This window comes from Trachurus trachurus, assembly GCF_905171665.1.
Source record: "Trachurus trachurus genome assembly, chromosome: 13".
In the NCBI taxonomy this organism is placed as follows: domain Eukaryota; kingdom Metazoa; phylum Chordata; class Actinopteri; order Carangiformes; family Carangidae; genus Trachurus; species Trachurus trachurus.
In genome coordinates, this window is record NC_139892.1 from 29,529,613 (window position 1) to 29,554,887 (window position 25,275).

A 25,275-nucleotide genomic window follows, 5' to 3' on the forward strand; every position below is an offset into this window, starting at 1 on the left:
TGCATTTTCATCACTCGTGGATTAGTGAGTGCTGTCAGCTGTAGTTCCTTTTTTTTTCTGACAAGCATCACACCTGTCAATGGAGCCTGCCGTCCTATAAGTCGCCAGAAAAAGAGTAAATTACCTAATTAGATGTGCAATATACACATCTTGTTTTGGTTTGCCGCAGCCACAGTGTGATTTTATTGAATTTCAGAGTTTGGAGTAGTATCAGTGACGCCAAAGTTTCCACATTGATCTGTAATGAGATATGAATGTTGCTTTGTGCTCAGCAGGGGACCTGGATTTGAGTCCAAGTGCTTATGGTACCACTCAGTTCTAGTTCCCATCTCAGGCCATTTCCCCCTGCCTCGCTAATTGGATCATTATTTGCTGGCTTGTTCTTTTTAGACCAAATATATCACATTTCATTTTTTTTTACCATGTCTCAGCGATGCACAGAAGGGGAAGGACTTTGTGGCGAGCTGGTGTTTTTGAGGTATTAGGTTGGATTATCCTTTTAAGTTGCATGAAAGCAGGGCTGTTGGAGTCCCTAAGAAGAAGCAACAGCAAAAGATGAAAAACAACAAAGAAAGTTTCATTTTGTGAAGGAAAAAAAAGGACATATACCAGAAAGTGAGTTTTTGAAGGCTGTTCTTTTCTTGTGGTCTAAGCTCAGGGGGAAAGTAAAGCTGTGTCCTGCAAAAAAGGAAACAGAACAAGTTATTCCAAACATACGCTCAGTATGAAGGATGTCTCCCTTAAAAGGGAAACCAGAGCAAGGTCATGAAAGGTTGTTGAAATTATGGCCCTCTATAGTCACTTGCTAACTGCAAAGACTGACTTACAGTCTCAGCAGCATATAACTGGTATGGCACTTTTTATTTCTACACTGTAAGTATGTTTTCTTTGGCCAGAAGCAAAGAGAAACAGAGAGAATAAGATTAAAGAGTGATTGAGGAGGCATTTGTCATATTATGAGCCCACAAGTCAAACCATCACAATAAGCTGGGGGGAGTGTTATTTATGTGCTTATGATGAATGCCCTCATCCACACAGTGTAACCCAGTGGACAGAAAACAGATGAAAAATGAATGAAGACTGTCAGGACTTTGCTCAGAACTCTACTAAAAAGATAAAATCGGATTGTTACTGTTATCACTCTGTGTGTGTGTGTGTGTGTGTGTGTGTGTGTGTGTGTGTGTGTGTGTGTGTGTGTGAGAGAGTGTGTTCACTTGCTGCCACTGTATAGATTGTAATGTAATGAGTATTATATCTTGTAGGAGCCTCTTGATAATGGTGCATCTCAAGAGGCTCATTCTACACACACAAAAACATTAGGAATAGAATTCAGTTAAGAAACGTATTCTGTTGCTCTTGACGTCACTTCCTGACACGTCAGTGTACTTGGCCAATGGCAGAGCATAGCTGCAGCCTTCTGACCAAAGGCTATGCTGCTCACATAAGAGCAACGTGAGTGTTTGACGTCTTCTCTTGTTTATCGTCTGTAATCAGCCATTTAGCTTTGAGAAGAAACAACAATCATGAGGTTTAAGGGATCATTTTCATCCTTGGCTGTATCTTTTCACATTGTTGACAACCATACAGGGTCAATAATAATAACTGTTTTTAAACATCATCTTCCAATTCTAGGGGATTGCAGTAGGGCAGTAGTCGATATCAACCAGGAAGTTATTTCAGTCATGGCCATAGATGTTGTGTATCCTAATAGGCCAACTCACCTCAAACCAACTGATCATTTGTTTCACTTCCTATAGATCAGGTAAAATGCTTGGGTCACTGACTTCAGACCTGCATAAGGCGCTGATTGGACAGGCTCAGATCTAAAAAGCAAATACCACTTTATTATTGAAGCATATGTTAATTTGTCTCTTTATCTTTATCAGCAACCAAGTTAGAAGTTCTGTATTAGGAATGAAACTAAATGAGTCCTGTACAGGAATATTACCATAAGACTGATGCACTGTAAAATTGAGATTTAAATTGGGAATGGTAAAAAACAAAGAACAAAGAGAAAGAAGAATACAAATTAGATAGATTTATAAGCTTTTACACTTTCAGTTTTCCATAGTTGATGCTAGGACTCAATCTGGTGTCAGTACCAAAAATGTCTTCACAGAAAGTAAAATATCAGTAATATCACTCTTATTGTAAAACATGGAAGCAGATGTTACGTCCATCCATATCCACACGTGTTATTTCTTCAATTTGAGACTTGGGTTCATTTTCCATAAACTGATGTTGTTGTTGTGTCAGACAGTGTTTGTATGTTGTGTGGAGGCAACACAGCTGTTGGCTGGAGGATTTGATGCTGTCATCTCTGCTGATCAGCCCCTCAGACATCCCAACAGCTGCCTCTAGCCACACACACAGGACAGTTTGTCACATTGCCTCCCTTGAGCTGGCCTGCAGTGACAATGAAAAGAAGTGTAACACAGTAGCCTACGTTTACATGCACAGCTTAATCGAGCTATGCTCAAAATTTGATTTTGGCGTCTAATCGTACTTCCGTCCTTGTCCCAGTTTACAAGCAGCTAAGAAAATCGAATAACTGACGGGAACACCAGGGAAACCAGGTGACGGTAATGCGTCGTTTCAGCGGGTTAATACGGAACCTTTTCCGGTTGACCCATTAGCCAGGCGGCAGACCGGCATTTTCGAACAACGACGAGATGGTTAATCGTACAGCTTTGTTCATCTCGTACTGTACGTAATGTGCGCGTACTTATTTTGCAGATAAGGTGCACGCTATCCCTCGTGGTCATAGTGATTTCGAGAGGCAGACAAGAGCGCTGTGACGCTAGCCTACAACAATAGCTTCTGCTTGGATGTTTTTGTTCCGGGGTCTTTCGCCAGCGCGGGGGGGGTGTGGAGCATGCGCACATGTGTTGTCCAGTTAAACTCTGATTACGGTGTATACATGCCGGAGAAAGTCAAATTTCAATCACATTATCTGGGTGTCTTAATTGGAGTTGGAGAACTCCGATATTAGTTGGACTAACGCGTTTACATGCACTCAGTTGTCCAGTTATAGTCGGATTAAGGCAATAATTAGTTTTTTTCAAGTGTCATGTAAACGGACTACTGCTGTCAGAGCAGAGAGTCTCAGGCCAACATCCAGACACACAAAAGGCGCGTTTCCACTGCAGGAACTTTGGGGTAATTTCACGGGGCCAGCCCCGTTGGTGCGTGTCTCCACTGCAGGAACCTCCCCCACAGGGCCGCTTACAGGAACATTTACGGGGCCGAACGGAGTCCCTGCCTGGGGGTAGGAACTCAGATTGGCCCTGAAAAAGTCCCAGTGGGGCTTGAGATTTACTCTGTGCTGATTGGTCAGACTCAAAGCAGGATGTGACGCTAAGCGAAAACTCCGAAATAAGCGGCATTTCTAAAACCCGGTAATAGACTAAAAAGGCGAGACGGCCGGAAAAAAGAGAGAATAAGTCAGTAAAAGAAGAGAGTAGCAGTAGGCCTGGTAAAAAACAGTGTGATAAATACACGATCGCGGGATTACGTGACAAAAAAACAAGAGAAGAAAAAAAAAAAAAAAAAAAAAAACGCTGCACAACGACTGTGCGATGATCAAAACCGTCGCATGTCACCATAATAGCCCGGTGGGTCCTGTCTGCAGTGGAGACACGGCCACCGAGAGGGCCGAGAGGACAGGTACTGTAGAGCTTCCTACCCCCTCCTTTTACCAGGAACTCCTGCAGTGGAAACGCAGCTAAAGAAAGATAGAAGTGAAGATGCTGGGCAGCTTTCTGACCCGTCCACCTACAGCGTCACCTCCACTGTATTAAGTATACACTGTTCATTTTCCACCAGTGGCAGGTAAAGCTCCATTTTATCTAGAGTCCAGACCCAGAAGCTCTCAGACGTGACTGTTCAAAAGAAAGAGAGGAGATAACAGGACATTTGAAGCTAACATTAAAAGCAGCAAAGCAACACCCAAAGCACTATTCTCAGGAAGGTTAAGATTTCTATTCTAGCAGCCTATCCAGGGAATGCTTTTTCCTGCTGTTGGATCGTTTGATGCTTTGTGTGTGTGAGACCACATGCAGAAACGAGAAGGACCATCTTAAATTTTACTTTGAAAAGCCAACAGAATACAGGCCTGTAAACAGCTAGGCATGTAGAGTGCCATGAAATTATTTTCTTTCGTGTTATTTCTGCACCTAAGGACTCTTACTGAAGAGTTTATACATTTTTCAGGGTTTTCTCAGTATTTTTTTAGTACTTAATTCTTTACTGAGCCGGTAGGATTGTCTCAGTTTAATCAGATATGAAAAAGCTTGAAGATGTCAAATATTTACTCAACAAGATGAAACAGTGCTTCATTCAGATAAATCTGGCTGTGGTTTGGTTAGAGTATTTATTTTTTTATTTATTTGGAGAGGACAGTGCACATTAATAAATAAAAGTGCCGGTGTTAGCCAGAGGCTAATTTTCAACTGTAGTCCTCCTGGCAAGATGTTAAAAGCCATTAAAATAAACAACAAGGACACAAGGAACATAATACATGAAAACAGGGACAGAGGAAACACAAAAATCAGCGCAAGAATAGAACGTATCCAAACAGAAACCAGCAGACAATGACACTAAATAAGAGACAATTAACATGACACTACTAAAAACAAAAACAACAGATAGACAGCAGGTGCAACAATGTAAAGACCAGAGCAGGGTTTCTTGATGGAGTTGTGCTAAAATGTATCGAGAAACACAACGAAACCAAAGACAATACAGTGTAATAAAGTGCTATACAGTGCTCAGAATAAATGTGTCAGTTTTTTTATTTGTGTGATCTGAAGACTACTTAGAGTTCTGTAGCCTAGTATGTTTGAAAATATATATTGAGAAAAGCCGAGGCAGTGATAACTGATCATTTAAACCTTATACTGAAGTTAGTTCTAGTGATAAATCGCCTCAATGCATTGAATCTTTATATGTGTAATGGATTTTGTTTGTGAGTTTTATTGTTTCAGCTCTGTGGAGGCTGTTGGTCAATAACAGCAGCCGCGCGGGGGGGGTATTTATGCAGGATTGCTTTCACTACCTCTTTTTCACTCCCTCTAAAGCATCATATGAATTCCAGCAGCTCTCCACTTGCCTGTAGTAATAACAATGAAAAATCATATCTCTGCTCCAAACCCCCACCCCCCAACGGCATCATTCAACCTCTGTTAACCCCTTGATGCACTGAAAACTACATGTGTTTGTGCAGAAGGATGGAAAGCCCCATTTTTCTATCACAGCAGAATGAGCCTTCCGGCTGCGTGAGCGAATGCCAGCTTGATTGTCATATTGTTTATTGATATGAGCTGTTGACAAATTTGCTGTGTGTTAATCCAGATTTGTTATTTGATGACATGAATTTAAATAATGAGGTGAATTGACAGATTGAGCCTGAAAGGAAATTCATGGTGTTGGCTGCTCCCACAGTTAAATGCCATAATAAATTGCCACTGGAGCTTAACTGTGTTTGTATGCAAGTAGGACATCTATTTATTATAAGACAGCTATCTTATTATAATGCTGTATTTCACTCAGCACTGCTTGTGGATGGAAATTGGTATGACTCTGGTTTGCCAGATTAAATCTGGTCTGGAAGACAGTTCTTTGAGTATATTCGCAATGGTGTGTAATTACAAAACTTGTTATTCAAATCATCAGAACACAAGGTGGTACAATTATATTGGTCAATTGGAATTTACCACAAGGAATAATTTGGCATAAACAAGTACTGTACTTGTTTACTTTCCTGCTTAGCATTAGATGAGAAAATCAGTGTACCACTCAGTCCATTCAGTTTAATGCTACAGCCAATCACTAATTATCTCAGCTTCACATGAAGACTGCAAGTTAGCCTGGCTCTGTACAAGGGTAACTAAATCTAAGTCTACCATCTTACTGTTGCCTGCTAATGAAATAATGTTAAATCTAGCTTGTTTAATTCATACAAAAAATAAAAGTTGAAAGTGCTGGTTGCATGGCAATCTCATGTTGACAGCAGATGTAACATGATTTCAGTCTATATGCTAAGCTAAGGTGACCTCCCCCATAGCTTCATATTGCAGGAACAGATAGACAGAGGTAAGGACTGTGTAATCTGAAAAAGCATGTTCCTCAAAACATCAAACTATTCCTTGAAAATACCAAGATGTACATCATTATTTTACTTGTTCATGAACATCTATTTTATCTTGTGTTCAATTTCTCAGTCTTGCATATTGACTGATTACAGTGTTTTGTCTGTCCTATGTAAAAAACAAAAAACGAAGTCGTGCTGCTAACAAACTCGTATTCTCAACCTTGACCTTTAAACCTCTGAACAAGTCGAGGCAGTATTTTCAAAACAGCAAATGTTTTGTTGTGCAGTAGAACATGGACTCAACAATGTTTGATTAAGTTCTGCAGATCCAGATCTGGGGTCTCTTGGACTTGTGTAGAAAATATGCTGCTTTCACATTCTTGTGGTAAAGGCCAACCTCGATGTCTCCTGGGATTTAGAAAGGGATTTAAAACAAACATAGCCTGTTTTGTCCTTTGTAGAAAATAATATCTCTTGCCAGCACTAAACATCTGCTGCAGTGAATCTTAACCAGTTGAACCACTGAAGCCCTGGTGTTTTTCTTTTCAAACCAGACCTCACAGGTGGTGATTCCACTGATTGCTCCTTTTCTCTTTGGTTGAAAGTTTGTTCCTCAGTTGAATCTGCTGCTGCTACAGTGTTTGATTTGAATGAAACTGTTGCTGCACAAAAATAGCACTGGCACACAGATGCAGAAAATACAGTATAAGCTTATTTGTGAAACATAAAAGAAGAGATGAAACTTTAATGATCCTCCTGTGGGGGTAATAAGGAAATATACGAGTGAGTTTAGGATGGGGATTATGAGTATGAGAAGCAATATAAAAATGGCAAAACGCATGAAAGATTTATTAAAACAATTCAAAGTAAACAACATACTTATATGAATTATATAGGCTGTATATAGGCACATAAACTGCGCTATATAAAATATTCTTACATCAAATGCTGTGGCTTGCAGGAGCACAGTATTTAAAAAAAAAATCAAATACAGTGGGTCACAGAAAGTGTCTCATATCAGTAGAGACAGAAATACAACAAACAGCAAAATGACAATGTGTGAAGACAAGCTACTGTAGTAAACACACAGGGTAGAAGACAAAACAAAGCCTGAAAGCAATAAGGTAACTGAATGTTGTGGTCATCAATTATACATACAACTTATTTTATTAATTAAATTCTAGATTATTTAAACATTTTCGAATATATGAACAACACCTGCAAAATAATTATATATATATACTGTATATATATATATATATATATAGGTATATATAATATAAATGTAGGCCTATATATATATAATTTTAACATGTACAGAATACTAGTGTAGAATAAAACGCAATTATGAGATTACAGCTTTTTGGGCTAACACTAACATGGCAGTGTTAAAATGAATCCTATCCTCAGTTTAATGTCACTGAAAATCACATACGTATATCAACCTCATTGGGGCACAAGAAATATAGAAAAGTTATGACTGATCGTAGATATTTGTTAAACAGTCACAAAATTGAAATTAACTATTTAGAATGGGGGACTGTAACCACAAAATGTTGATCATCACATAGATGCTCAGAAATGTCCAAATTTCCATTTTCTAAGAATTAAATCATGACTCACGTCACAATACAATTAAATAAATTATTACATAGTATGCCGTATATACAGTATATAACCGTATTGTTTATATTACAGTTACTGTTATATAATCCCTGAGCCTGCATGTGAGCTATGTTCTTGGCGTTTCAATCCAAACCATTTTCAGTAGCCTACTCACCTGACAGACTCATCCTGTTTATGCCATTTCACAGGATAATCCCCTAAGCAATCTCATTTTCATAGTGTATCATAGGAGGTTGAATGGGCCTAAAATGAAGCCAGAAGTAGTGTTGAGGTAATTCCTCTTCAATGAATGCATAATGATGAGATCAAGGAATTGAGAAGTGCAAAAAAAAAAAGAAGAATAGAAGAATTGCAGTGGTAGAGGTCAACCAAGGCCATTTATTCAGTCTTTAACAATTACAGCATCTATTCTTCTCTCTTCCACTCTGACACTTATTCACTCTGAGCTGACAGGTTGAAGGATGTTTCTAAATCCCCTCTCTCCCCCTCGGGGCTGTCCGCTGCAGGTAAATAACACACTTCTATTTCTCCTTTTGCCTGTTGTTAAAATCCGATTTTGCTCTTCTCTCGCATACCAAAGGCAGGAGATGTGGCAGCTCCAGTCTCTGCCTGATTCTTGCATTTGATTTTTTTCTTTTGTGCTGCATCTGATTGCTGTGGATCGGAAGCTTTTTAGTGTATAGGTACTTTTTTTCATTGAGCTCAAAGAAATTTTGACAGAAGAGCTTGTATTTTGGCAGTTCTCCCTCCAGGAGATGATTCAGTAACCTGCATTTTCAGTGTCTGGTGCAAAGCCTGCTTTGCATTCTCATCCTGTCCAAACACAAGCTTTCTTACACCCCTGCAACGCTGTGTTAAGATCCACATCTCTGTGTCTCTCTTTGTTGCTCCTCTCCATTTTCTTTGTGCTTATCAATGTGTGTTTGAATCAAGCAAGTTGTGTTTTATGTCCCTGCATCATTACATTCAGCTCAGTAAGGTCTGACCGTAGGGGGAGAGGGGGGTCCAAAGGAGGGGGCAGTCACTGCAGATAGTGAAAGACAAACTGTGACCAGTAGAACGGCGGCTGTGTGATCCAAAGGGACAGCCCATACAGCCCTGTGTCACAGTCTCTCCAAGCTGCCAGGCTGCAATGTGTGAGAGAGGAGAGAAGTACGTCAGGTAGAGGGGTTTCTTCCTGCATGACTCATCCTGTCTAAGACTCTCTTCGATGACAGTCTGTGACGAGCAGACAACCGTTTCGGTCATGCTGAACCACACCAGGCTTGTACTTTCACTCCAGAAATGGAGCAGAGCATGTCCTTTAACCGTGACATGGTGATGGTTTGGTTTTTTTTAAATGCAGTGCATGTCCTTGCAGTTTTTTTGGTTTCTCTGGCTGTTTAGACCTCAGCTTAGGTGTAATCTTGGGGAAGCCCTGCCTGAAATGACGTTATGTAATAATATCGCTTGATGTTATTTTCTCCCATTGGTTGTTAGGCGAAACAGGTATTTACAATCCATAGACCATAGTTACATTTTCAGGTAAGGCAACCTCTAGTGGGCCATGACAATAATGTTGGTAGAAAAAGAGCAATTCGGGTGGGATCATCCCTATGTTCCCCAGGTCCTATGTTCCCCGCTTTGTATGGGACCGGGGAACATAGGACCCTTTTTCTAAAAAAGGTCCTATGTTCCCCTCTTTTCCCCAAAAGGACCCGGGGAACATGCAATTTTTGGTCCCATACCTGGAAGTTGAATTGTGACTTTGCAGATTTTTGCCTATTTTTGAGTGAGAAGTTGAGTTGTGACTTTGAGTGAGAAGTGGAATTGTCCCATTGGTTGGGTTCAGGCAATGAAGAAAGGAGTTGGTTAAGTTTAGTAAAAAGACCAGGTAGAGGCTAGACAGGCCAGATAGATAAGAGTCCAGATAAATAGAGAGAGTCCATCAACAAGCAACAGTGGGGAACATAGGACCCTTTTTTAGAAAAAGGGTCCTATGTTCCCCAGTATGTATTGCGACCGGGGAACATACAGTAGGACCCTTTTTGGGAAAAACGGGGAACATAGGACCCTTTTTCAAAAAGAGGATGGGGGAACATAGGACCCGGGGAACATAGGTACGCTCCCATTCGGGTGATGTAGTAGCTACATAGAGACAAGGGATGTGGTGTCTTCTCAAGTTTCAAACCAATAGTCACAGACTAGTTTCCCTTAGCCATGACTATTCCACAACTGTATTGTGTAGTAGGCCTCCTATTGTTACCATGATCGTGGATATCTAATATGTCTGCTACCTACCCAAGAGTGGGAACATTTGACCGATATATTTTTTGAAGTTGGAGGACTTATTGTGGTGAAGACCTGTTTTATTACAACTTGTAATGTGGTCATTTAATTTAAGATGCTCAGACAACCATGAACAAGCCAACAGTCAAGACAAATTATTTCTGTATTTGGTGTACCCCAGTCGTCAGTGATGCGTTTATGATTTTATCATTCACCGTTGTTTTCTCCTTCAAATAAACATACTAACTAAACTACTAACTTTTTCCACTGAGAAAGTTCCTGGTAAAAATTTAGGAGGTGGTAACTGTACATGAACGTCCTCTCACTCTGCCCTATAGGCTACTCTGTCTTCACTGCAGAGTAGGACACGTGTAGGACCCACCGGACTCTTAAGGCGATGTAAACATTGTGCCGCAGTTTTGTTCATTGCGCAATCGTTGTGTGGCAGTTTTTCTTTTACTGCGTTTGTTGTTGTTTTTTTCCGGCAGTGTGGACACTTTCCACTAATGCTCCTCTTCTGCTGGGTTTTAAAGAGGAACTATGCAGGGTTTTTACAGCTTCTGAGTAATTGTGATGGTTAAATAAATGACTTTCTATACGACTCGCAACATATACAACGTTATCCACTGCTTCAAGGATTGCTTTCTCGCTGGCTTTGTTGAAAACAAATGCAAATGGCCAGGAGGAGGGTTAGCAAAACAGCGGAAAAGCGACTGAACTTGCATAGTTCCCCTTTAAAAATTCTGCAATTTTTGCGCTTTTTGCTACGGAGACATGCAAGAATCGTCTCGAAGTTCCTGCAGTGGAAACGGGGCTATAGTCAGGGTTTCTTTATAAACTGTTATGTTTGTTCCCCTGAAGAATCTATTTGTTAGCGATGCATCCATACAGCCATACTGTACCTATACAAAAATGAACCTACTGTTGTAGTTTTCCTGTAAGCAATGTTTTGATGAGCGAGTGTTTATTCTGTTTGTATCTCATGTGCTGCTATGTGGACACACATTCATGATTGGTCTGCCGTGGATGGCCAAAAAAACAATGCACTGATAGCTGATATAAACATGGACGTTAACACTGCAGGTTTCATGAGTGTAAAAAAAATAAACAAACACTTCTCAAATAAGTCTCAAGGTTAGAAACACAACAATGTAAACATAACAGTGTGTGTTTACAAGAAAACTCTGTAGGGCATCTTTTTAAATGAAGTGCAGGCAGCACGTGATGCAGCACTTACTGTATAGCTAATAGTCAAATAGCCGCCTCCAGTAACATGGCTGAAGCTGCAACAGCCTTCTCACAGTGGATGGTGGACTAGTATATATATACTGTATATACTGTATATAGCCTAGTATATATAAATAAACATGTCACACCTCTGACTGTAGGTTGTATTTAATCTTTGTAAACGTAATTCAGGGCAAAATTAAGTTTGCAGCCTGCAAGTGTTGGCAAAGGCGAAACAATTGTTATTCCATTTGACAAGCCCGTGCGAAAAACACATGTTTACTAGACTTAGTTGTTTGCCATGTCGTTGGCTCTCTTCTGGCATTTTGTTGTTTTGTTTACTGCACATTAGGCTGTCTCCTCAGGTTAGCAGAAGCAACGTGTGTACTGTCTGGCAAGCCAAATTTAAATGAAGCTGAGAGCCTGTCAGTTGCTACAAACGAGATGGTGTGTGTACACCTTCTGCCAAAGGGGGAAACTGCCCGCCCAGACAGGTGCCGCAAAACTAACATAAGAGTGAGGGAGATGTCAGTCTGAACTGCAGATCTGTAAGGCCTTTAATGTTGTTTAGCTTTGATCAGTTTGAGCTTCAAGATCAATGAGTTGCCATATTACTGATAGAGAGAGAGGAATAGGATTTTGCCTGTGCTGCTCTGTCTTACTCATCTGTGTGTGTGTGTTTGTGTGTGTGTCCCAGCAGATGTTATGGAGGGGAAGAGCGCCATTCTGCTGGGCATGAGTCAGTGGAACTCAAATGACCTGGTGGAGCAGATCGAAACTCTGGGACACATGGAGGCCCACTCACATGGTACAGCCTGCACACACACACACACACACACACACACACACACACACACACACACACACACACACACACACACACACACACACACACACACACACACACACACACACACACACACACACACACAGATTTATAACGATACTCAGACACACACACATACACTACTCGTGTGTGCACAGCAGAGGTGTGTATTTTACTTACTTACACATCCATAATGAAGGTTCAAATTGGCTGGAATGAGAGTGAGAGTAACCCACTGAATGATGATAATGGTGGGTAGACTGTAAATGGACTGCAGCTTCTATTTAAAGCCACATTAAATACGTTTCTGGCCACTAGGCGGCAGAGAGTAGTGGTTTGAGATAGCCCAAAACCAAACAGAGAGTAGTGGTTTGGGAGAGCCCAAAACCAAACAGAGAGTAGTGGTTTGGGAGAGCCCAAAACCAAACAGAGAGTAGTGGTTTGGGAGAGCCCAAACCACTGGAGAGAGCTCAAACCACTACCCTGATTTCATTTTATTGAGAACGACATTCACAACAACAGTAACAGTAATTCAAGACAAGCACCACAATGGGTTGTTGTTATCGGTTCATCATTGGATTACAAACCTAGTTTGAAGACCTATCAAACACAATGGCTTGGATTTATATACCACTTTTCTAGGCACTCAAAGCGCTTTAATGACACCATTATTCACTCATGCTACATTCATGGTAAGCTACGTCTGTAGTCTGGGGCAGTTTGACAGACTGCCAATGTGCGCCAAACGGCCCTACCGACAACCACCAAACATTCATACGCATTCACACAAGACAAGGTGGGTGTAAGGTGTCTTGCCCAAGGACACTAAAATAGCAACTAGGACACAGCAGGATTCAAACCGCTGTGTCCTAGTTGCTGGACGACCTGCTCTAACTCCTAAACCACTGTCGCCAGATTCTTTTTTGCCGTACAACCATCAACTCTTACCCCCGATTTCCACATACTCTAAAAAAAAAATGGTTGCTATGCTTTCTGATTTTTCTTGATTGCAGAGACCCCCGAGGAGTTTGCTTTTAGTTATAAAAGAGTCTCATATTCATCTATGAATCTACGTTATCCATGCTTGTTAATGGGTCCATTTTCGATAAATATATACGTTTTGTCTTTATAGTTATTTTGATATTATTATTATTTTGTGGTCGGCTCGCCCAGCATTTCCTAGTTTTGGTTTCCCGGATGCTGTCATCATGGTCATGGGAATAACGCAGCCGGATCGCTAGTTGGATCACTATTTGGCATCGTTTATGGTCGGAACTACGGCGGTATCTGATCGTCTTCGAACCTCCAACTTTTTTTTGGGCTTTTCATGCCTTTAGGACCATTGAAAGAGACAGAAAAATGGGGAGGCAGAGAGAGGGGGAATGACACGCAGGATAGGGCCGCTCGACACGGGGATTAAACCGGGGTCGCCTGCAGTGAGGACTATAACCTCAACACATGGGGCAGGTGCTCTACCAACTGAGCTAAACACAGCCCCCGAACTTTCATTTTTGATTAATGAAAACATTCTTGGCAAATGTTTTTGTTTTCGTCCGTCTTGCACCAGTCCAAGAATTTCACTGTGCATGCGGAGGCTCATAGGAAATGTAGTGTGAAAACACTTCGCTTTCCGAAACTCCTCGTAGTCCCTTTAATGCTGTTGTGTTTTTTCAGTCTAGGATCATGTTGTGTTTCTGGCCATTTGATGTACAGTGTGTCTATATATTCACTAATCTTTTAAGCCCTGGTCACTTCACTAACACTTTGATAACCTTCACTAGACACTTATTTAATTGTCTTTTTACCATTCAGTGTTAAGCAGGCAGCATAAACTCAGTTTATCAACGCTTGTCTTCAGGAAATAGCATATATTTTTATACAGAGGTTAAAGGGTCAGTGAGAGCTGTAAATGTGTGGGAGGCAAAACCAAAGCAATGAGCTAAAAGTGGCTAAAAACTGCACAGACCTACAGTGGGTGTTATTTCCTTGGTGTTTCAGTGTTGTGAGTGACCTTTTCACATTACACTGAGTCCTTTGATATCAAAGAGGTTACTTCATGCAGGCTTCTATCTCAAAAACCGTTGTTAAACTTTGAGATCTGAAGTGAAACAGTTTAGATGGTCATTGCTTGCGAAATGTGAACAGTTTGTTATTCATGCTTTAGTTGAGCATGAGTGAGCAGAGGCACATAGTGAACACAAGATAAACGGAAGGGTGCCTGAGATCTGACTTGCAGATACGCAGTGTGTTTCAAGCTCAGCGCTCCTTCTCCCTGCTCACTGATGCCTGAGGAAGAAACACTGATCTTGAAACACATGCATGTCTGCATTCGTCCTCTGCTCCTTCTGCGCCACAGTTTATCTATGCACATTGGTTAAAATTGAATATACTCTTTGCCAGGAAAAAAAGGTTCTGATGTTTTTCATTTTAGGCTAGCATCGAATTTCAAACAAAACCTGTCGAGACTGCCAATGATACTGATAGATGTGGATGCTCAGCTTCCTTATTCTTTCATTTCAATTCCTCTGATGTGGATCAGTTAATGAGGCAACAAAGAATTCAATGATTCAAATTAAATTAAAAGATTTACATCCTCGGTGAACATGATTTTCTTTGATTTTAGAGATTTCCCTTCTTTCCTTCTTTTGTGTTTAGTTTTATGTCTCTCCATCCTCGTTATACTCACATCAAGGTCCTGAGGTATAACATGGCAACCGCAGTTCTTTATTTTTGCCTGAGCCCCACATTGAGAGACTTTTCTTAAGCCCGCCCATTCAAAACCTGCACACAGAACTGTCTCTGAGGCCTAGCTCCTCAAGGAAATGATGAATGGCAAAAATATTTTTTACATGTTTTGAGGGACACATTTAAGGCCTAATTAATATGATAAGAAGAAAAATACTGAATTTGGTTTACCCGGTCTTTAATCTTGTCTTTGAGAAGAAGCTCCTCACGTAATTCGGTAAATCAAAGAGCGTCCAAAACTGTTTCATTTGTACACTGTAAGTCAAATATTCTGAGCAGCAGAATGAACAGATGCCGTGCCTGCCTGTGTGGAGCCGTAGAAATATTTTTCAAACAAACAGTCCTGGCAGGAAAAATGTCATATTCCAGCATATTTTCACATCACTCTTCACACTGACTTTAAGTAAGTGATTCTCCAAATTAATTCTTCCTGTGAGAAAGTTATTTAATTAGATTCATTTATCGAAGTCTCTGGTGTGATTATCCAACCTCAGTAACTGAATTACATTCACCGAGAGATTTAACAGCTCAGACACAATAAGAAAAGTTTAGTTTGTGCCTTCAAAGATCATGAATCAGCCCTGGGATTTGTGCAGATCACTGGTTTTTAATAGAATCGTCAAACTCCCACAGCAGAGGATATCATGTAAGAGTGTCAAATTCAGTTGTCAGGGCGAGATTTCCATAATGTTTCACAATTTTTGTGTCTCTCTCCATGAGAAAATTGTATAGTTAAATTGTGTTTTTACTTATCAACATGCCATATTCGTGAATGATAGTTAGGTTTTCCTCATAACCAGACAAGGACTTGGACCAAACAATGGACAGAAAAAAAAAACAGGCAGAGTCAAATGAACCACAGAGATAAGTGACAATTACATCTTTTAATTGACCAACTGTGCTTTTCCTCCCACGGTCATGTGCAGAGAGCATTGCACTTGTTTTTGGTTTTTGTTTACTGACAAATGCTCTGCTCTTTGTGGAAGGTCAGCTCCAAAGGTTTAGAAAACTGGAGTGGATGCTTTTAATCACAGTGGTTCAGTGGGAGTGTAGTCTGGTCCTGCAGAGATGAAAGAATTCACTCCTGCAGGGATTCTGTACCAAGTCATGTGGTAGTAACTGAAGAAGTGGGTACATTGTGGATACACACCAGTGAAGTGCTCAACTGCAGCAGCAGCACTAGTCAGTTATTATAGTGCTCCACAATAATGTTAACAGTTACGAGCATTTTTAATTTGCCATATAATTGTTTATACACAAACAGTTGCTTAGTTGGTAACACAACCTCAAAAATTCTGTGTATTATACACATTTATTCGAGGTTGTGTTTGTAGCCACATGAGGAATTTAAACCCTAGTATTCCTTCTCTTTGTCTGTTCTGGTCTCAGCAACTCCTGAGGGAAATATTTGGCCGCTCAGCTTTTAAATTCTCCACCATGTTCACTAGCTAGTTTCTTAAGCTGCCTGCTGTGGCCAAACAATGTGAGCTGTTACACTAACACTAAGAACTGAACTTAATATTATGTGTATATTGCAAAGCACAAGGTGACTAAAGAGTCAGTTTAGTTTAGTTTAGTTTATTATACAGATCCCCATTAGCTGCGGCAAAGCCACAGCTATTCTTCTATTTGTTGAGCAGCTAGACGGACTATTGCATTTTGCCGCCTCTGTCATCAGTTACTGTAAAACTGTAAAAAAATGAGGGCCTTCATTCTCCATTACTCCATTAATGACAGGGTGTCTGTTGCTGGAGTTGGTCCACACATCAGTGGTGCTTGAGAAGTTAAGTGTACTCACTGGCCATTGAAAAAAATAACCCTGCTGTAGATGGCAAGGAATATGTTACCTTAAATAGAGTGTGTGATGTATGTGGTGTCTGTAGGGGTCTAAAACTGGCATTCATCCATAGTGGGAGACACTGAACTGAGACATTATTACGTAGTCATAGTGTTCATCTTGAGACTGACACCCACTGAGACCAGGGGCTCTAGTTTCGTGGCGCGGCGCAAAGTTTCATCCAGCGCGCAGTCAGTTTGGTAGACCGAGGTGCGCCGAGATAGATGTGGCGGTGCAGCAGGGGGAGGTGTCACAGATTCCACTTGGGGCAGTGAGAGTTTCGTGCCAAAAAAGCTGTGCCAAAGGTGCGCTGAAATCTTGCCGGCTCCAACCTGGTCTACTCTCGGCGCAAAGCAGAGCAGTGGTAGATTGGCTGACCGGCGCACAGTGCGCACACATCACGAAGACCTCACAGGCAGGTTTCCACAGTTTCAGGCACATTTAGATGCAATAAATAATCAACAACCACTATTTAAAGGTGTACAGAAATGGCAGTTTGTCCTGTTTGTCGTGCAGAGTTGTCACGAGTTTACCCGAGTAAGGAAAATTAATTTGATTGGTCGTTATCGAGTGAGGGATATTCAATGTCTGGGGTGAGACCGAGCTCGGTGTGTGTGTGTGTGTCTGTGTGTCTCAGACGTTTGATTGATGGATGACGGATCCAATATCAGTGGCTGATGAATCGTGAGCAGGCTGATGTATAATCCGTGCACCTGCATTATCCAATGCGGAAAAAAAAAAACCTCTCTTTCATCCCGGATTTAATCAAAAATAGAATTTTGCACAAAGTTTGGGCTACATCGTCTGATAGATGAGTTATTACACTAATGTTAAGACCCACAGTGGGCTCAAATTCTATTTTCTTTTCTGTACAGCTTTAATTATGCAACTAATGGAATCAACACGTTTATATCTATATCGATTTTCCCATCACATCTGATGTCAGATCAAAGGCGGTTGGCACACGTAAGAGAAACTCAACCTGACTGAATTAACACAGATTAAAACATGATGCCAACTAACGAGTTCACATCTCTCTCAGTCTCAGCCAATCCCAAACAGCCTCGGTATCAGAGAGTGAATATATATTCGGCATCTCTCATCTCAGAAAATTCAAACAAAAAAAAGAGAGAGAGAGACGCTCTGCAATGCGTCTTTTACGCACAGCTGCTCTGATTTCATCCCCATTACACCTAGTATTTGTTTATGTTGTGATCTGTGCACAATGCCTGATCTTTGTTACACGGGGTGGTAAATGTGAGTGTCTTCATTAATGGAAAAAGGCTGTGTTTTGTTTGTTTGTTTGTTTGTTTTTTCACATTGGTTAACGCAGGGCAGAACTGATTTACAATACTGTACCTCCTCCCAGACTACTTCTGCTCAGTCGGCGGAGGTCTGTTCGTGTTACCATATATTCGGCCACTGTGTGAGCTTGGACCTCCTGGACCAAAACATCAGTTTCCTCCTGTAAAATATTTGGCCGTCTGGCGTTGCTGTCTCCTTTGTCCATGTTGAAATATAAAATGACAAAATTGAATTAAATGTGAGAAGAGGAGCTCATTTGATTGGTGAAAATCTTAAACCCTGTGTGCCGGTAGGAGGGACGGGAGGAGTACCTGCGCCGGGCTGTGCCGTGCACTTGCAAAGTGCACCTGAACACACCACGTTGGTGCGCCGCACCTGCGCTGCGCTTAGACTGCACCTGGTCTACGAAACTAGAGCCCCATATCTTTTAATCTTTTATAATGTGTGAAAACATTAAGAGTATCTTCTTTATGCAAAAGAAAGGGTGGCACAGACTAGACATTCCCCCTGCTGCAGTATAATCAGTGTGCGGCTCTGTCTGGTACAGCAGGTGCTTCACATTTCAATCATACCACATGCCTGAAGTGGCAAAGCATGTTTGCAAACACTAATAGTGTTGCATAAATGTGATTTCTTGAAAAATCCATTCAGCTCTGAAATATTGTTCATTTGAGGCCCATGGAAAGAAAAGACAAGGAGGGGTGCTTCTAGTACTTTAAGACTGCTGCTTAGAATTTTACTTGGACTTTCAAAATATTGGTAATTACATTCTCACTCTCTCTCCCTCGGTCTCTCATCCTTAAGTAGCGACAGTCAAACTCAACCAAAAATAGAAACTCCACAGCATGGTGCTGCATACAAATGTGGATAAGCCTGCAGAGGTTCTGTATTCTTAATGTTTATTTACATCCTACACTCTTGAGAGCAGCACAGGGATATTCAAGACACAAAGTTGGCCTGGTGCAGCTGGGTGTCAACTGGGTGTGAAACTGATTTGACCAGCAAATGGTGTGATTTTAGCTGAACACAGTCAGCATCAGTGGATATGTTTATTGCAAGATGGAATTACCTACTGTACTTTGTGTCATTACCCAGTTTATTCCTATGCCTTTATTGGTGGTAATAAAGGAGGAAGAGTGATGATGTGGATATATGAATAATGTTTCCATTCCATGGTGTGCCCACAGGAGACAGACATATTGATTATAGAGCTTTAAACTCTCAAATAAGTCAGCGCTGACCTTTTAAAATCCTGTTGCATTTAGGCATTAGCACATTCTCTTCCTACAGATGTGTCTAAATTGTCTGCTCAGTTTATGTTGCAGATATGCTGTGTTATTGTCAGTGCTTTAAAAAAAAATGTTAAATGAGTCACTATAACAGTTACAGCTACCCATTTGTTAACGCATCTCATTGCTTATGTTTTATTGTGGGTTTATGATAAAAGGTGAGAAAAAGACTGGATCAGATTGTGCTGTTGTGGAGGTCAGATCAGTGGGTGGTTTTCCCTGGATGGGAAAGCTACCTGCAATTTGAAGAGAAAATGCAATGTGTGGGAAACCTTAAAGGTTCAGCTGGACTGATCTGAGTCAGAGCTGAAACATCCACTACCCTTTGATCCCCATGCATTTGTCGGTTCCTCAAAAGCACGTCTGGGTCTATAACCCCTCTCTCCCTCTGCTCTTGATTATTCCTTCATTCCCTTCCTTTGTTCTCCTCAGCTTCTGTAACCGTGCATTTCCCCCCGGCCCCCTTTGCTCCTTCACGCCCTTCCCATTGCATCACCTCATCATGTTCTTATATATTTTCCTGCTCGCTACATTTGTTACCCCACAAGCCACAGGCCACTGTAAACACTCTCTCTCAATAGAGACGGCTTACAGTGATGGAAACCTCATTGACAGAGAGGAATGCCTGCAACACAGCTGCCCCTTATTTTCCACTATCTTCATCGCTGCTCATTGTTACGTCCTGTGATCTAACAACAGCCACAGCTCCACTGTCTTTCAGGCTCCCCATCTGCTCACTATGCAAACACTTTTATCGGTATGTTTATGCTGTGCTCTTTTCATTGCCATTTTTTCCCCCACTTCATTCACTGACCGATGCCGTATAATGTAGTCAGACCTGAAATAGCCATGTTACATAACTGATCTTTTATGAAAATGACTGACTCCATGATAAACAAAAACTCTCGATTCCAGATTTGGCTTCCTCCTTGGTGTGTGCTGCCAAGCTGGGATAACATTAGCTAAAATGGCTATGTCAGTAGCAGACAGTTTGGTGGAGGTGACTAAGAGATACGCCCAGCCAAACAACCCAACACAGACCAATTTTTTCTCGGTAACATAATATATGATGAGAGTTTAATTCCACACAGAGAAATATAATGAATGGGAGAATGATTTTCCATTTACGTACCGGGGCTCTCTTTTCTGCATGCACCCTGCAGCTCTATTCAGCAACACATGTGGAGAGAAAGAGACAGATAACATAAATTTAAGGTCTGAAACTCATCTGTTTTCTGTCTGCCACGTCCCCCTGGTCAAGTCAATTCTGAGGCACGACACAGTTTCTCATTTTAATTCCCATTAATCGTTTTGTCTTTCTCGTGAAAACAGAAAGTGTCCAGAGAGAGAGACAAATTTCTCTGCAGAATTTCGATTAAAGCCGGCAAATAACAAACAAGGGAGAGGTGAGATAATTGTACCAAACTGCGCCCAGCCTTGACTCCACATCTGGAGTATTATTCTGCCTCATCTTTTATTTTGACAGCCCCTGGGGTGGGGGCATATCTGAGATGTGCCACATCTCCAAGATCCCCATAGATTTCCCCAGCTAATGTTTAACACACTCCCTGACCCTTAACAAATGTTGAATGAGTGTTGTTGTGAGTGTTTGTGTTCTGCAGAAGTGGCATGAAGTGACTGTGATCACACAGCAGCTGTAGCACTTAAGGGTAGAAAATCGTCAATACCACTTAAACCCTTCAATTTATTCCACTTAATTTCTGAATAATATATGTTTTGTGCAATATTTGGTTAATTACTTATTGAATATCTGTCCCTTCCTGGGGTTTTTCTCATACAAATCAAGAATCTACTAGTAAGTCATTTGTTTTACAACTGTAACCCCCCTGTGACAAATGTGTGATCTTGGGGCTATAAAAATAAATTTACTTGATTTCCCATATTTCTTTTATCTCCAAACTGATACTAAAACACTGAGTGTCTCTGTCCGTACTCTGTTGCCAGTTCAATACAGAAACTCATTTCACAATAAGACCCATTTTTTCAATTTTGCTGCTCGCTCAGGTTTAATGACACACTAGAGTCGCTGCACATGTTGGAGCTTGTTATATCAGATGTAAAACTGATCTTCTCATATATTACAACAAAATTCATGAATTTATAAGCTGGTACATGTACTGTAGATACATATATTCAACCAACATTCATTGTATCAACATCATGTAGCTACATGGGTGCCTGACCATTGTCAGGTCAGGAGCTACAGCCAGTAAAGTCAAAGACTGACTTTATATGAATCAAGTAAATGGTAAATGCACCGTTATAGCACTTTTCTAGTCTCTAGAACCACTCAAAGTGCTTTACACTGTTTGTCTCATTCGCCCTTTCACACATCTTCACACAGTGCTTTTTCATAGCTAAAGCACTCGAAAGCTAAGTATTCCTCACACACACACATTCAAACACCTGATGACCCGGGGGGGCGAGTGTGGGTTCAGTGTCTTGCCCGAGCACACTTCGACATGCGGACTGGAGGAACCACTGACCTTCCAGTTAGTGAACGACCCGCTGTGCCTCCTGTGCCACAGCCGCCCTTAAATTAAGGGAACAAGATTAATTACAGTAGGATTTGGTTTGTTGCAGTGCAGCAGCCACATCGTATAGACAGGTAGCAGCTGGGATTGTTTGGGACAGACTGTGTGTCTGAATGTATATGTGTCTGAGTCACGTTTTGTGCCGCTTCTTCGCCATATGGTACTGTATGTGCATGTAAGTGTGTGCTGCTCACATGTACGCGTGAGGTCGGCAGGTTTTGGTATGCAGTAGCTGGTGGCGTCTCCTGGGGTCCTTTCAGAGTAGTAGGCCAACACAGACCCTGATGCCGACAGCAGTGAACAGATGGCTGAGCGTGTTAGCATGCCTGCACTGTGCCAGGGGTCAGAGGGGGGTGTTCGCCCAGTCGGGAGACAGTAGTCCCCCAAATGAGCACCCTAACCTGTTACTGCTCAACAACACACACTGTGGAACAAACCACAACAGAGTCATACATATATACATACAGTCATACTTCACCTTTTTATAGTTGTCCCCCATAATCTTACCTTCCCTGTTCATTATTGTACTTGTAGGTAATAGTTTAAATCACATCCTCCGCTGCAGATCTGAACTACAGCAGTGGTTTGTCACACACTCTATCAGCACCCGGTGGAGGAAATCTTGCAATTTTGGGGGGTGTAAATAAACACTTAACTTAACTTTTTTTCATTTTTGACTATATTTTATATGTGATGAACTCATCGATAGTTATCACCCAAATCTGCAGTCACCCTTTGCCCTGTGTGGAGCAGTGAAAACTCTGTAATAAACAGACCTCTCTTGTAGTGACAATCTGGTGGAAAATTTAGCAGCAACAGAGCCAGATGTTTCTTTCAGTGCATGGAGACCAAAAACAGAGCTAAAACCCAACATACTGTGTTGGTCTCATTTTTATTGGATGGGCAGTGACACCTGAGAGGCACAGCTGGTTACTGCAAAACTAAAAATAGAAAGAAATAAAGAAAGAAAACACCTCTTGCTATAAAACAATGAACCTGTTCAGCGTTATGTTACAACCATTATTGCCACATACAGTTTTATTATTTAACATTTTCCTACAGTGTGCTAAAAAGTGTCCATAATCACTCCTCACAAATGTAATCATAGGCTTTGTTCTGCGTCGTAAACCTCATCTTATATTGCTTGAAACTGTGGCATGTCCCGTAAATTAAGATAAAGGTTTGGAGGCAAAAACAAACTGCAGGAAGAAGCCACCGCTGCTGGTTTCTGTGCACGTCTTCCCAGAGAGACAGATAATTCACCGTGATACTGTAGCTCTCTAATGAGTCGATTCACACTCCGGCAGGCTGGAAACTTTGAGGGCATTTTGCCATTTTCATACTCCCTGGGAAGATATAAATCTGTAGTGTGGAAGCCAATCTCACTGATGATGAATGCCGTCTTTTGCCTCCCACTCTCATCTTCCTGCTCTTGTCTTTCTCCCATCTGCTCAGTCGAAGGTGACAAATGTGTGATGGCGATAGAAGTGGTCGTGACCTGAGAGGAAGACGATTCAGAAAGAGAGAGATAAACAGACAACAAAAACTGTGTATGCTGCTGGGGACAAAAACAGAGTTTTATAGGAAATGGCATTTTAAATCATTATTGTGCTCACAAAATGACACATGGGGGAACCAAACAGAGATCAATACATCAATATTTCATCCCTTATTCAGCTAAACTTCTCTGTAGAGCCCTTCATCCTTCATATCACATCCCTCGTGGTCAGTTTTCCCCTCCTCTCTCTCATAGGTAAGTTAAGAAATATATCAGACTGCAGTATGATAACAAGTGCACCATGTGCACCTGCTGCAACTCTGTGTTTGACTGGGCTTTAAACCACTGGAAATGACAGTGATGCCACTGAACAATAGTGCTGTCAACTTTCCACAGGGTGCCTCCTAGGCTAGGTAATTTGTCGGGAGAGAATGGGCTCAAGGAGAGAGCTGCTAAATACCACTAAGCTTCATAAAGCACATATTGACTGGCAGGACTCAGACCTCTGAGAGGAGGCACAAGAAATGAAAACAGAAAAGCAGATGGATTGTGAGAATCCTCTTGCAGTGGTTCAAATCTACTGCAAGAAGAAAAAACAATTGGCTTCATAACCACATGAAGCCGGTTTAAACCACTGAGCCGCACCAACAGAAAGATGATTTTGTCAGTTTAGGCCAATAACAGACAAATGTCTCACAAATCGGGAGCATCCCAGCATGTGTGCTGCTCTCTCAAAATGATGAGGTGAGTGCAGCTCTGTTATTTCATTTAACTGTCTTTCCTACAATCTGCTGAACGCAGCCGTTTGCTGTAGATTGGCACTTATGAAACTCACTGAAATGCAAGACTTTTCTATACTTGGCGTGTCTGAGTACAGTCTATCTGCTATTTAGTCATAAAACAATTTTTCACTTTTTATTGCCTTTACTGTAATTAACATAATTTCTGTAAGGATAATGTTGTTAATGAGTCAAGATCCATAGACTTTTTTTTATTGCATCATAAATTTAAACTACATTGAATGTAGCTGGAACATTTCCTGCCCTCCAAACCAGAGAAATCATATTTCACTCAATCAGCCACAGAAATTGTAGTCTGTGAAACCTGTAATGAAACCTATTTCAGCTGCCTGCTTTAAGGCGCTGCTCTAACCTGCCTAAAATAATTCTATTTGTCTGGCTTTCAGTTGTCTGATTCATACCACACACGCTGTTTCAGGGGATTTTGCTCATGTGAAAATAGTCAGATAGAAATTTGTTGAACACATTTGTTGAGCCCACATGAAATTATTTTATTTGTAGGAGTTCAGGTGTTAATCAAAACCTGATAATTGAAATTAAATAAGCACAGGTAAACCAAAAAATATTCAATGATTGTCATGTATTTGTATACTGTACATTTGGCATTAAAAAAATAGCTTTTTTTTTTCTTTTTTTTTTTTACTACATCTTTTACATTTTCTCATTTCATGCTCAACCGTCTTGAATTAAAGGTCACTAAAAACTAAAGACAGCTGAGGCTGATGGGAAATTCTGTAGAGTTCTGACCAGATAATGGTGATGGTGCTAAATGAAAAGCTTGGGAATCATCCAGTGGTTATGAATATTTGACTTGGAACCATAAATATCCCAGGTTTGTTTGTTTGTTTATTAGATCCCCATTAGCTGCTGTACAAGACAGCAGCTATTCTTCCTGGGGTCAAAACATCTTACAAACATTTCTGTTTCAGAATTTAACACAGAACATTCAACATAGATCATCATCATTCATACAGATAGACAACAGCAACACAAAACATAAAAAAGCTCACATTTCATTTACAAACTGTTCTTAAAGTACAAAGAAACAGAAATCATGCGTTGTTTGTGACATGCAACTGTCTCAAATGGTCAGAGAGTCACTCCCTCTTGTAAAAACAAATACATCTTTAGTCCCTGTTTAAAAGAGGCAGCACTACCTTCTTGCATCAAAAATCTCGGCAGAGCATTCCATGCAGCCATCGCTCTAT

At 41.0% G+C, this 25,275-nt stretch overlaps 1 protein-coding gene across 1 annotated transcript in view; it reads left to right on the forward strand.

The window, feature by feature from the left end:
- Positions 1-11,909: 11,909 nt before the first annotated feature.
- The window catches only part of pitpnm3 (PITPNM family member 3), a gene marked incomplete at its 3' end in the record, with an annotated part of 56,259 nt that continues 42,893 nt past the window's right edge, over positions 11,910-25,275 (forward strand). The window contains exon 1 of the mRNA XM_083985419.1: positions 11,910-12,020. Within this exon, the coding sequence (XP_083841545.1) occupies positions 11,918-12,020 (103 nt within the window). The 5' untranslated portion in view covers positions 11,910-11,917. The remainder of the gene's footprint in view (positions 12,021-25,275) is intronic.